Genomic DNA, 13679 nt, shown 5'->3' on the forward strand with positions numbered 1-13679 from the left:
TTCAACAGATGAAAGCAAGGGCTCTTGCTTGGGACCCAGATAGGTACACACTAGAATACATAGCGAAAATGAGTGCTTGATCGCTCTATGAGCTATATCAGGTGCCTCTAGTCTTGTGGAAACCCCCATATTTATCAAATATCCCAAATGTCATTCTCGAGCTTCATACTGTGTCAAACTGTAACACAACTTCACCCTCCCCGGTAGGCCTCTCAAAGCCAGCAATATAACTATCCACGATCTCACTTGTCACAAAAAACGCTGAGTCGCCATCCTTGACGGCCAACTGGTTCCTTGCCCTGACCCGCCGCCGCAACTCATCAGCATCGACGTCAAGATACGCAAGCACCCATCGCCCCCCAGATCCTTCGATCAGGCTCTTCCACTCATCTCTAGTCTCCTGAAATGCGAAAGAGAAATCCAGGATTGCATCCTGAGAGCCTTGGCGAAGCAACTGCACCAAATCATTTCGGAGAGCGCTCTCGGCCTCGTCTTGATATTCGTTGTATTTATCTTTCGGATAATCATCACCATAGAGCCCGTATTTGGTGTATATGTAGGAGTCGATTGAGAACCGTTTGAAAGAAGGATGATTGGATAATATCCATTTAGAAAGTGATGACTTTCCAGACCCTGTAATAACATCTTTAGTAACTATCCAAAGCTTGCCGCTAGATTTTGTTTACTTACCAGCTAATCCACAGGTCATCATAACAACAGGTCGAGGATCGCTATCTGTCCTGCGTAGGAAAGGGCTCAGCGCCTCGGGCGTATCGAAGAGCGTAGATCCTGCCATTTCCTAAGCTAGACGAAGAATACTTGTATACTAGCCTTTTCGTCTCGACAATGAAGTCAAATATGGAATGAGGTGGTTGTCTTTAGTGAGCTTGGGGAGGCGCGGGGGTATTCCAGCTTAGGCCTTAGTTGACTTAACAACCTCGTATATATGACTCATGCCATTATTCTTGCTATCACCCTGAGATCTTTATGCCGTTATACCCTACCCTACTTATCAAGGTCGAATTCATAATGTCCATATATGTAGATGGGGAAATAATATCTGACATCGTTGTTGATTGATTGATAGCATCTCTTGCTATACCCCGTCGCCGGCTCATCCAGACTGGCGCCTCGAGATGGGATGATGATATAAACTAGCCATTGTCTGCTCACAATTATAGTTGCCCAGTATCTACAACAATGCTATCCAAGATTCGATCTTACCGATGAGGCTGTCTCATAATCTAATGCTACTAACGACTTCTCCTTGGTCAACCTTATAGTCCACGGAGAAATGAGCTGTGTGTATATATATACAATGACGGAAACAATCGGACTTAAAACACGTCGTAGAGGATGTATCTTGCTACGTAAGGTACTGACCCAATGGCCTCGAATCTTCTAATATAGCATCGCACTTGGATAGACTATATAAGAATCCCATGACCACCCATTCACCATGCAGGTCTTTTCAGCGCCGAATGATCCTCAATTCATCCTCATTTTCTCAAATATATCTCTTTATCAACGTGGCATCTCTCCGTTGAACCTCACTTGCTTGACCCTTTGTGCTCTCCCACCTGATATAACGTCAACCTCACTAACTGGACAGCCTGCGATTTCAATTTCCCGTGCATCTAGTTCCCCGTTCGAAAGATTCTATCATTTCAACCTTTTGCATTCTACCATGGTGCCCTCAAAACAGCCCAGTAAGCCCATTGAGCCCATTACCCCCAAGGTCAGAGCAAGCATCCATCATTTGGGAACTCGGAAATGCTCCTATTGGTCCGGGCTTCTACAAAGCCGATCAAGACGAGCAGCTCAATGTCACAATTTTGCCTCAAATCCAGGTCACAGACCCTTATTTCCACACCACCTATCTCTTCGGCCCATTCTTACCAAAGCTCTCTTAATGGCACCCACATCTGAATTTCCCAGCACCCCCAAAGCCCCGGAAACTCCTACCAGCATTCTCACCAGAAAAAAAAATCGTTCACAAGGTCAATTGCTCAGTTCATCAACTCCCAATAGCACATCATCAGACGAAACCTCGATATATGCGAGAATATGTGGAGAGAGCTTCAGTGGAAAATCTGTAATGCATCTGGTCTCAAACTGGAGGAGGCGATTGTTAAGGAACTCGTATGTCGAGGGGACGGAGAAGGGAATTGAAAAGCAAAAGAGCACTAGTCCTATTAGATCAAATGAACATAGCCACGGCTTGCATATTTCGTAGGAAAGAACTTGAGATATGAGGGAAACCGCTGATTCCATGTTGTGTATGTTGACAATTTACATTGGAGACCATCAACAAATGGCATTAGTACTAGTACTAAAAAAAGAATGCAAAGCTAGAGAGCCCAATTGAATACTTCAAAGTGGCCGTACTCCGACTCCTTTTATACCACATGCAAATATCGTCATAGCCCTAAGCCGTATCGATCTCAATTACAAGAATTGGATCCCCCCCAATTAAACAGTAAATTCCCCTCTTATCCAAAGAGGACACCCGAAACCGAAAAATGAGACGATTCTTAATCTTTCAATTCAACATTCCTCGGAATATAAAGGACCGAGAGAGACACAGGATTGACAAGGCAACTGGCACATTCTTCCACCATTCCAGTATAATTAACAGAAGATCAAGCCTACTTGTGGCTGGTAGGAGTCCGATCAAAAATGTCTGAAGCTTATCTCTTAGGACAAGCACTGTCCCTATATCGGAACTAGCGGCCGTCAGATTCCAGGACGTCGTTAACGCCCCCGTTAAGGAGTAAAGGGATGTCATATCGTAACAAATATTTGCTATCAAAATATTTGACAGCAGAGTCCAATTGTTCATAAAGCACAGAGTATTCCTCGACTCGGCCGCTGTTCCCTCTATAGCTTCGTTCTATTGTATACTAGAAATCCCATTCCAGTATCCCAAATACCAAAACAAAAGTCCAAAATGCGTTCCTTCATCATCGCCCCAATCCTCATGGCCAGCGCCCTAGCCCAATCAACCTCAGACTACCTCAGCTGCGCCGTAAGATCCCAGCCCCCAACCCTAAATAACCCCCAACCAAAACCAAGCTAACACCACCCCAGAGCGCCACCATAAACAGCGTCACCAAATCACCTTTCACCTCCTGCACCTCCAAAACGTCCCAAGAATGCGTTTGCGCCAACAAATCCGCCTTCCAATCCCTATCGGCCTCCTCCGTCCCCGCCTGCATCGGGCTAGATATAATATCCCTAATAGCAGCTCTCTGCCCTGACACCGAACCCACATCTACCGAAGCCAAACCCACCGAAACCAAACCCACCGAAACCAAATCAACCGAAACTAAATCCACCGAAGCAAAACCCACCCAAACAAAACCTGTCTTCCGACACGCAGGCAAACCAATGCAACCCGTTAAACGCGCGGATGGAGCAAAACTCACCATCTATGTAACAGAAACTCGCTCAGATTGCGGATGCACGAGTACGGCTGTTGGGGGTCATGTCCACGGCTCCACTACTGCTGCTGGAAATACCATGCATATCTCGCAGGTTCCGGTTAATGTCCCGTCGCCGAGTAGTATGAGTGTCATGGTGGCTGCGTCGTCGACGTCGGTTGGGAGGGAGCATGGGTTGATGGGTGGTGCGGCTTCGACTGTGGTTGGACAGGTTGGGGCGACGCCTTCGGCGGGGGCTTCGGGGGTTGATGCGAAGAGTTTCTCACCTTATACGGGGGCTGCGGTGGGGACTTCGGTGAATGGGGGTGTTGTGATGCTTGGGGTTGCGGTTGTTTTGGCTGTTATGGTTGCTTTGTAGGTTGTTTGAGGGGGTTTCCTCTTTTACTTGGGCTTTGGGTTTTGGTATGGGTTTTGTATGATGATATTTTAGATTGAACTTGAGTAATGATACATGAAACATTTGTGGTACTTATCGATCATGCATTATTTATTAATTAACATGCACCAAGTTGTGCTGAACATTCATAAACATGGCGAAGAAGGCGGATATAGATTCCGCTTACATACAGAGATTAAACCATTGCAGTCGAACTTCAAGTCCCTTGCAATCTGCCTGAAGAGCTCAAGCGTGAACTGCCTGTTGAACCTTAGGGTAAAGCTGCACGAGCTTGTAGTAGATATCCGGGTGATCATTGATCATGACCTGAGGATCCCAGGCCATAGCCACAAAGATAGTCTCAACACCGCTACCAATGGGAGTCATGAAGACCTGGCAAACCTGCAGACCAATCAAGAAAGCGAAAGCCATGATAACAGCGGTGAAGTTACCATCCCTGTTGTACTCTGGGTTTGTGAACTGCAAATAGAGATAGGACAGCAGGGCACAGACATAAGCGACAAAAGTCGAGCCCATAGTCAACACCGGACCGATCAGGCAGTCTTGCACAAGAGCGTCGATTCCTCGGTCGCGCATCATAGTCCATGTATCTTTGGCAGCAGGGATATAAGGCTTTCCATACAATGCAATGTGACAGAAGGCGTAGCGGTTGAAAAGCGTAACGAGCCAGTCCAGCAGCGAGATGAAACATCCCAAAATCCAAACGGCGATACTGCCGACTATGTTACCCTCCGAAGCCTCCTGTCGCTGTGCGATCGAGCACGCCTGTCGCAACATGTTGATGAACGCGATGATCAGACTTCCCAGACTGATACTGCCAAAGGAGTAGGTAGTCGCACGACGGAACGCGCCACTGGTCGAGCCCTTGGGCATGCCGCCGGCGGACTTACTCCAGAAATACCAGGAGCCGTAAACGCCGGCGACGGTGGTATGCACGGTATTCTTGATCCACTCACTGACCCAATACATGGCGAAGGTGACGTAGACGACGAGGCCGATGACCTTTGCTCTACTGCAGCCGCCGTTCGCACAGGCGGGATTGACGCCGCCAGAAGAATCGGGCTCGTAGGCGACATAGATCGAGACCAGAGTGACGGAGAACCAGGCAGCGAAAGCGACTGTGACGATTCCGCCCAGCGCGCTGACTAGGAAGATGTGTCCGTAGCCGCGGGCTACGTCCATGGCGGTCTGCAGCATAAAGGCTGTGAAGGGGATACGCGGGATCCAGCTGATGAAACAGACGATTGCGAAGACACCGAAGACTAGGAATGCGATGCCGCCTCCGTATTGCTTGCGGGCGATGTAGTAGATGCCCGTTGCGAGGGCGAAGACGATGTTGAGGATGCCGGTTGCCCAGATGAAGGTTTTGGTGAAGTATCTTGCCCCCATGAAATAGAGCCAGGAAAACACTAGGGCGACGACGAGGACGAAGATAAATAGCACGAGGGTGTTGGTGTCGAGGGAGAAGTCATTGGCCGAGTCGTAGATACCTCCTCCATTGAAGCCTTTGTTGGTGGCATATTTGTGGATGGTCAGTCCCGACACGGCGGCATACCCGAGGAAGACGGCGATTAACTGTGTACCGAGTCAGTTTGGAGGTTTTCAGTGCGACACGGACACACTCACCAAGAGACCTGCCCACAGATCATTCCACTTGGGCTTTTCGATCTTGAACGCCTGGTCAAAGCTGTATCCGGATTCTGGGACATTTTGCTGGTACTGTGGCGGTGGTTTGGCTTCAGGTGCCGGTTGCTGATAGGTGGGTTGATAGGTTGGTTGCTGGTAATTTGGCTGGGGGTATGGGGCAGGCTGAACATTTGGCTGTTGGTAGTTATTGCCCTCATAGGCGTAGGGCTGAGGCGGACCCTGAGGCGCGCCCTCGTTATAATAGCTAGCAGCTTGTCCACTCATATCTGTGAGGCTCAGGGGAAGAGGGAAAAGCCAAAGGAAAAAAAGGGGAAAGGATACTACCTTGACTAGTGACGACACGAACCAAACAAGAAATCTCGATTGCCAATGAACGGGATCCGCCCTTGTGGATCCATCCCTACAGGGATCGCCGATCTAATACGCTAAACAGATCTGAAAAAAACTCAACACCACTAAAAACACTAGTAATTTCAAAAATTTTAATAAAACTTTCAACTGATCTCGTAATTGTTTGTAAAACATGGCTCCATTCTAGCCCTATTACCGATTATCTTGATAAAATGTTTTGGCTCGATATATGGATTGACGAACATTCAGCCTATAAGACATAGCTAAAAGCCGGGTGAAAATCTTGGACCGCTGGACCCTCGATTGGAGACCGGAGGGATTCCGAACATTTCACATGGCCAAAATTTTCGGCAATTGGATATCATATTTTATTAGAATTGTAAAGTCTCTTTAATATGATCTATTTATGAACTCAACTCCTTAACAGTCATCTATATTCTGAATATATCGCTTATAGCCACCTTGTTAAGACCCTTTTCCTAAATCAACAACTTTCTCCATCAGGAACCGTTGCATAAAATATTCTGGTAGGGCTGCACCACATAGTCCGTCCAATCACTCTGCCAACCCTAAATAAAGTTCGCAAATTCCCAGTATTCAGGATACCACGAAGCTCCCAGTCAATAATAGCAACCACATTACTATCTTTAACCATAATATTCTGAGGCCAGAGATCACCGTGTGCGTGAATAGAATATAGTGGTTTGTAGGAAGCATTCCATAAAGGAAACTTCCAATATGTCGTTTGGCGGTCGTTTTTGATAGGTATTCAGAAGGCCTGTATTAAAATCCTCCTGTCATTTAAAGAGGCCTTTTAAAGAGAGTGTTAGTTGAAACAAAGCTAACGTATTTCACATGCGAGTGGTCCACACAAGCCAGTGGTCCACGCCAAAACACATAGTAAAAGCGATAAATTACAACATGTTAGTGCAACAACGGTTTTGTATATAAACTGGCTCTTCCAGCCTAATGCTGCTTATGTGATATCTAGTTACTTTATATATTTTGAGGGAATTTAATAGGCTGGTAATTGAGATATATATATTTGTAGAATCCAGCGGCGTAATTTTGAATACCACAACAATGGAAGTATTCGATTCGTTTAAGATTGATATATTATATTAAAAATGCTTATCAATCATTATCGGCAAGTTATGAAGCTAGATAAAAACGTTAGTTGTTGAAATATAAGTGACAACTATATCGCTTTTACTATGTGTTTTTGCGTGGACCACTCGCTTGTGTGGACCACTCGCATGTGAAATACGTTATATGTATAATATACATAGAGAATACCTTTATCAAGAGAAGTCGATAGACAGTGATCAGCAGACCTAATATAACCCTCACTGGTCAAACCACGCATCTCTTTAGATATACCCCGTAAGCTGGGTTAAGATATGCGTTTTAGTATACACATCGCAAGTACCCCACGCCGTGTGGAGTGTGTCACCATCAATACAACTCATAAAGATCTAGGTATCGTAAAGACCCCCCGTAGTCGTCAGGAACACGATCTACAGGGCCGTATGTATAACAGGCGAAAACTTTGGGAACGGAAATTCCTGTGTTTTGTGCAATATAGATCATGTTTTGGACTTCGAGAAAGTTGACATGAGTGTCAATCTTGATGACTACTTTGGGGGAGGTTTTCACACTAGTGACACCGTGGTTGAAGAGTAAGTTGCTCTGATTTTGACAGGACTCATTGACGGTTTTGGGGGGTATCACGGAAGATCCGGGTGCCAAGTAGTGCACGTTTAATTGAGGCTTTGAAGTAGGCGATTGAACGGTAAGTGACATCGTAGTGGAGGCTATATCTTTGGTTCAACGCAAAGGATTAATTTAGGGCGAAGGACAAGGGGAAGGGGCGGAGAACGTAAAAAGCAAAAGGAGCTCGACGAATGATTTGCTTTTTGGTCATATTGTCGTATTACAGCCCTACAGGGATATCCAATGAGAACTGCCAAGTCGGTTGCCTGCTCGGCAAACATAGATGTGTATGTAATTTCTATGTACAAATGCAAATGCCATAAATGTTTCCCCTTTTCACCTCTCGAATCCAAGACGCCTATAATGCAGGCAAAGAGCCTCGCTAAACCCCGAATTCACAATTACGATTACAGACATTAAGGAGATGACACGGAGGGCCGCCTGGGAAAGACGTCCAACAGAGATGGACGCCGGGGTGATCATTCGCTTAACGAAATGCATGTTGTTTCAAGTGACGCCATGAACCAACGACCCGATGCTCGAGGCCCGGGATCGGTGTGTGGGATCGACCGGTGAAGTCATCGGTTCCAGAATGAAGCTGACCTTTACTGAAGGCGACTGATCGTCGCAACTTCTCTTCGCGGACGGCCTTCCGGCGTTGAGCTCGGAGTTCTTCGATACGGCCTTGGCCAACGCGGTGGCGACGTACGAAACATTCATCCATCAACATGTTGGCATCCAACAGCTTTTTAGGGACGGTTTGGACGATCTGGAATGCTTCCATGGGATCTGTCACGCCGAGAATGTTCTTTTCGCATGACTTGAAGATTGCCAAAGATACGCGGAAGAAAGTCTTAGAGCCCTCGTAGAAGAAAACATCCCACACTCGGAGGGTGGTTTCTAGAGGTAAACTTCCGATGAAAACTGACATGAGCCAGTTGGTCAGTCCGAGGGTGATGTCCGGCAGCCGGGAGTGCACTGTCAAGGGAGGCATCTTACCCCGTCCGGACGGGGTTCCTCCCATGGCAGCGATCTTGGAATAGATGGCCGGCATGGAGTCCCTGAGCAGGACCATGAGAATCCAGAGGTCAATGTTGGCACCCTCCAGACTGATCTCATGGGTTCCAGGCAAGTAGTCTGCAGCGATGATATGCAGCATCCAGAATGCTTTTTCCTCGGACAGGAAAAGAAGGAGCATTCCCGTGATAAAATTCAGAGACTGGGTATATCCAACTTTGGGGTTATGCAGCGCATAAGCATACAGAACCCGACGGAGGGACTGAATCATCTGCGTCTCCGTGGTGACATTAGAATAATTCGGATTGCTGCTCCCGGAATGTTCTTCTTGCTCGGCGGTGGGCTCCGGTTTGAAATGAAGGTTGTCAGGGAATGTGCGGTGGAGATCACGCTCGATGTGCTCCTTGTCATCGTTGCTTGGTGAGCTCATGGCCTTCGCAACAAGTTCATCGTACTGGCCAAGGTTCCGGTTCAAAAGCTCGTACCCGCCGGCATAATAGAACCAAGCCGCACCTCGGAACTCGGGAGGAATTCCTTTGCGAACATATCGCTTGACTTTGGAAGACTGTGGCGGGAACGTTGTGGGTTCCGATGTGGGCAGCCCGTTTTCCCTGAGCAATTCACACCATTTGGCTCTTCTTTGCGTCACATGGTGGGAGTAGGATCCTTTCCAGGTCTCGTATTCGTCCAGGGTTACATACTGGGTGGCTTTGCGAAATCCGTAATCGTCTCGAGGGCCGTCCCCAGAGCGGAGTTGTGGAGGCACTAATCCAGGAATAAACACTTTTTTCGAAGGCTGTCGTTGGTGTGCAGGAGGCACCTCAGACACCTCAGGTACCGGCGATGCGGAGGGAGTGAGATCGGGCGGAGAGTCTGGCACAACAGGGTCTGATGGGTCGGTTTCCTGTGGATATTCGGGTACTGCGGGTTCTAAGGGTGTGAACTCTGGCGGGGATTCTGGGAGTATGGGCGGTATGGGTGTGGGTGCGGAATAAGTCAGGTTTGGTAAAAACAATGAATCTGGTCGTGTGATTTGCGACATGGTAAATTCTGGCATCGGGGGTATCGGAGGAACGTCGCTCAGCGACGGATCTTGTGAGTGTACTTCATCTATGTGTGAATCGCGTGATGGTGGGGGCGTTATTGATGGCGCTTTACTTCCTGCGTAGGATTTTGGCGAGCCAGGCTCTTCAGTCACATCGCTGAAGCCATCAAGATACATGGAAATGGCATCTTCGACACTCATCCCATTGTCCATCCCGTAAGGCGCGTCGGGGGTATCCGGCGAAAGATCGGTGATCGAGCTGCTCTTGGTCAGGACGCTGCTACGCTCTGTTCCACTTGCTTGTTCAATACTCGAGCGCCAGGTTTCGGACGAATTGATGCTTGGTTGGGGAGGATTCTCATCCGCGGCCCCGTTTGTTGGGTAGCGTGACAGTGGGAGTCCCTGAGGGCTCAGTTCTTGTTGGCGGCGCTCCATAGATTCCTGCGTCCTCGGGCGCCTATTGTTCAACCTGGATGTTGACATGGATATACGGAGCCCGCCTCGCGTAGGCGCAGCTTTCCGATGCATCGGCCGTTCGAATTCCTCTCGCGCGGGCCAATTCGGGGGATGGGTTTCAGGTGGTGTGGCGTATATTTGAGGGCGACCGGTCGGTCTAGGGGTTTTCCATTCGCCCCTCGTACCCTGCGAGGAGCCATGGTGAGGCGGCGTAGGTGGCCAAGGGTTTTCGTGAGGATGAGTCCGCGGTAGAGGCGAACGCGATCTCTGGCGACGTGGAGAGCGGGGAGAGCGAGGTGAAGATCTCGTAGCGGAATTTGCGGTTCGGGCGCGTGGATCGGTCAAAGACTCCAATCGTGGTGGGTGGGGAACTCTGCGCCGGCCGGGGAGATCGAAATCAGCCGAAGGAGGCGGATATCGAGTTACGTTTTCTGTGACCATGGCCACGATGTCGCACCCAGTTCCGGCTGGACATTTGTTATCGAAGAGCTATCAATCGATAACCACAAGAATATTCGGGCTCGGCAAAGGGGGTATTTTTCAACAAATGGAACCCCAAAGGGATAGTGAATGAATGAATTTGGAGAAACGAAAGACAAGAGGTGAGAGACCAAATTTGGGAGACAGCCTGCCAGAGGACTGTGGAAAAAGAAAAGAGAGAAAAGGCGCAGTTGAAACAAAATCAACAAAGCCTGGATCGGGGTTAGTGTCATGTGACGTAATATGGACAAAGGGGCATTTCAAGTTATCTACGAAGTACATATATTAAATCCTGTTAGTTGAAATATTTTCATAAAAGAATTAACCGTTAGATATCTACTAACTATATTCTATAATATCCTCATTGTTCTCATCTTTGTATAAAAATTGATAGGTCGGAAATTCATGTGTCGATCCGGAACTCTGGACTTTTATATGGAGTAGTCACATATTATATGCATATTGCACACCTTTTTCACTATATTCTAAATTATACAGGTAATTATTCTTATCCTGGGAGTTATAGCACTAAGAAGGGGGAAATATCTACAAAAAAAAATACCCAAAAGAATATATGAAAGACTACTAAAAGCAACTTAATATGTCCCAATAACTGGCAGACTATTCTTGTTCTATTTTACAGCAGAACCCCTGGATTCTAGACCAATTGAATATCTCAAATTAATATCTAGTTTCCCACTATTTTTTGTAAAACTCCCAATTCATCTACGCATGGCTGTGGAATGTGGTTAGCCCGCTCGAACCCTTCCGTCTTCGGATAACGGATATCAACTGTCAACTATTCCAATACGATCTCACATTGACGTTTTCGTATTTCGTATTCATTTCGAGAGTCTCGAAATGTCTCCCCGGAACAAGGCATGATTGACCAACGGGATGTATGTATATGTGCCAGGGGAGCTGCAGCAGCAGCGGCGTACTATTGACCGGTACCACAAGCAATGAACCCGTTTGCCCAATATGACTGTCGACCTGGCGACCAAGAAATCTGCAGCTCACATCCGTTCCAGTAGTTGGGCAGATGTAAGTGTTATTTCCAATCCCCCGCATGCTAAACTGTCACTCATTAGGGTCGTTTAGGGTCTCCGAGGCATTGCCGCTCTTTTTGTGGTCGCTAGCCATACTTGTCTATCCTTTGCGACATATCTGATCCCGCCGTCTTTCGCGGAAACTGGAAAGTCTATTTTGTTTCAGCGACCATTTTTTAGACTCGTCATACAGGGCCAGGCCTGGGTAGCCGTTTTTATGGTATTACTCGGGTTCGTCAATGCCCTAAAACCGCTCCAGCTAGCCCGACGAGGGGCTACAGCCGATGCTCTCGCTACGCTATCGACAGGCGCCTTCCGGCGCAAATGGAGATTAGTCTTCCCCGCTACCCTAATGACAACTTTAGCTTGGCTTGCATGTCAGTTCGGTGTCTTCCAATTAGGGAGAAGGGTAGATGCATACTGGCTGAGAGCGACGAGCCCCCAACGAAGCTCATCTTTCAGCGCTGCTGTCGTGGATCTACTACGAGAGCTATTGGGGACGTGGATGTACGGAGAAAATGCCTACGATCAACCACAATGGGCACTACTACCCCTTTTCCGTGGCTCCCTATACGTATTCATGACCCTGCTGGCTTTGGTAAACACCACGCCAGTTTTTCGCCTCTGTGCGCAAATGGTCCTATATAGCTATAGCTGGGCAACCCTAGATGGTAAGTTTGGGATAATATCACAATACTAAACACCACGCTGATAACTTCTTACAGGTACTGTTGGTATAAACATTTTCGCTGGCATGATACTAGCCGAACTTTCATTTTACAACCTGGCAGCCCTCCAACCACGCACTATCTTCAGAATCATACCCTACGGTCTCGTCACCTTAGGCCTCTACATCTGCTCGTATCCAGATCAATACGCCGACCAAACCGCGTGGTCTTTTCAGCTTGCGTCGCTTGCCGAAATCATCTTCCCAAAAGATGCCAACGTCAGCCGCTACTATGCCGGCCTTGGGGCGCAGATGATATGCCTTGGGGTGATGCTTTCTCCCTTTATGCGAAGGATGCTCTCTCACCCCGTGCTGCTGTGGCTGGGATCGATAAGCTTCCCGTTATATCTCGTCCACGGACCACTAATGAGATCCGTTCTGGTTTATCTTGTCTATCTGCCCATGTCATTTGGATTTGAGCCGACTGTGAAAGCAGATGTAACGCCTGACCCGGAGTCATATATTCCCACGCCAACCCCATTCCGACTTGGGGTTATTCTGATTATATTTTTTACATTCTTGCTATATGTTGTCCAGCAGTGGACAAAGCATATAGATCCAAAGATGGGTGCACTTACAGCGGCGTTTGAAAAGTTCTCCCGTTCATGGGGTAGGAATTCGGCGTGGACTTCGAAAGAAAAAGATGAGATACTACCTATCACGTCTGCCCGGGAGTTAAATGTGTAGATTCGTCATTGGGATGGCTATTGTGTTTTGGTGTTTGGGGGCGCTGGAATTTGGACTTGATAGACATGACATTATGGGAACCTTAGAATAGACCATTAATGGTACATTGATGTCTTTACATAAACTTCAATCAGCTATATGCCAGCTTCACATTTATATCATTCCACCTCACAAACCCAGGATAAACAATATCGCCGCGCCTAGTACAAAAGGATCAGTATGAAGAATTCAGTTTAACTATAGTTTTGATGGCTAATGAACTCGAGCACGTGTCAGTCCCCGTAATTTTGAGTCTTGAAATAATTTTTGGAAGTACCACTTTCATCTCTTCACTCATGCAGGTCAACTGTTTTCTTTTTCTGGCAGTCTCATGGCACAAGTCATTCATTGATGCGTGGTATATGTCCACAAAGATAGCTAGTTAAATAGGGGATTAAAGTAACTTCCCACTCCGCCCCACTACTATCACCTCAATAACCACCCACCATTTTATTTTTCTTACTACACCCCCCTAGTCGTCTAATCCCAATGGAATTTGGCCACAGGCGTATAAATTGGCTGGATTAAGCTCAGTACAGAGGTTTGCTGTAATAGCTTGCCATAAGAATGGGATTTCGCAATTAAACCTAGCTAATGATTTTGGTTACAGCCGTAGGCTGCAAAAGGG

The 13679-nt window shown here is 47.4% G+C and overlaps 6 protein-coding genes across 6 annotated transcripts; 2 read left to right on the forward strand and 4 right to left on the reverse strand.

The window, feature by feature from the left end:
* Positions 1-163: 163 nt before the first annotated feature.
* N7447_008204 (P-loop nucleotide/nucleoside kinase family protein) lies at positions 164-796 on the reverse strand (the record flags this gene model as incomplete). Its single annotated transcript, XM_057232466.1, has 2 exons — positions 164-633; positions 691-796. The coding sequence occupies 2 exons, from the start codon at positions 794-796 to the stop codon at positions 164-166; spliced, it is 576 nt and encodes a 191-aa protein (XP_057082008.1).
* A 2154-nt stretch (positions 797-2950) lies between these two features.
* On the forward strand, positions 2951-3801 carry N7447_008205 (uncharacterized protein; the record flags this gene model as incomplete). Its single annotated transcript, XM_057232467.1, has 2 exons — positions 2951-3028; positions 3091-3801. The coding sequence occupies 2 exons, from the start codon at positions 2951-2953 to the stop codon at positions 3799-3801; spliced, it is 789 nt and encodes a 262-aa protein (XP_057082009.1).
* Positions 3802-4065: 264 nt separating this feature from the next.
* On the reverse strand, positions 4066-5751 carry N7447_008206 (choline transporter-like family protein; the record flags this gene model as incomplete). Its single annotated transcript, XM_057232468.1, has 2 exons — positions 4066-5415; positions 5467-5751. The coding sequence occupies 2 exons, from the start codon at positions 5749-5751 to the stop codon at positions 4066-4068; spliced, it is 1635 nt and encodes a 544-aa protein (XP_057082010.1).
* Positions 5752-6322: 571 nt separating this feature from the next.
* Positions 6323-7294, reverse strand: N7447_008207 (uncharacterized protein; the record flags this gene model as incomplete). The annotated part of the gene is made up of 2 exons (XM_057232469.1): positions 6323-6568; positions 7268-7294. The coding sequence occupies 2 exons, from the start codon at positions 7292-7294 to the stop codon at positions 6323-6325; spliced, it is 273 nt and encodes a 90-aa protein (XP_057082011.1).
* A 744-nt stretch (positions 7295-8038) lies between these two features.
* On the reverse strand, positions 8039-10510 carry N7447_008208 (putative GTPase activating protein (Gyp3); the record flags this gene model as incomplete). Its single annotated transcript, XM_057232470.1, has 1 exon — positions 8039-10510. The coding sequence occupies one exon, from the start codon at positions 10508-10510 to the stop codon at positions 8039-8041; it is 2472 nt and encodes an 823-aa protein (XP_057082012.1).
* A 1020-nt stretch (positions 10511-11530) lies between these two features.
* N7447_008209 (Acyltransferase 3) lies at positions 11531-13012 on the forward strand (the record flags this gene model as incomplete). The annotated part of the gene is made up of 3 exons (XM_057232471.1): positions 11531-11593; positions 11651-12269; positions 12324-13012. 3 exons carry the CDS (start codon positions 11531-11533, stop codon positions 13010-13012), a joined length of 1371 nt encoding a protein of 456 aa, XP_057082013.1.
* Between the last annotated feature and the right edge of the window lie 667 nt (positions 13013-13679).

This window comes from Penicillium robsamsonii (assembly GCF_028829455.1).
Source record: "Penicillium robsamsonii strain IBT 29466 chromosome Unknown utg000005l_segment0_segment0, whole genome shotgun sequence".
Taxonomy (NCBI): domain Eukaryota; kingdom Fungi; phylum Ascomycota; class Eurotiomycetes; order Eurotiales; family Aspergillaceae; genus Penicillium; species Penicillium robsamsonii.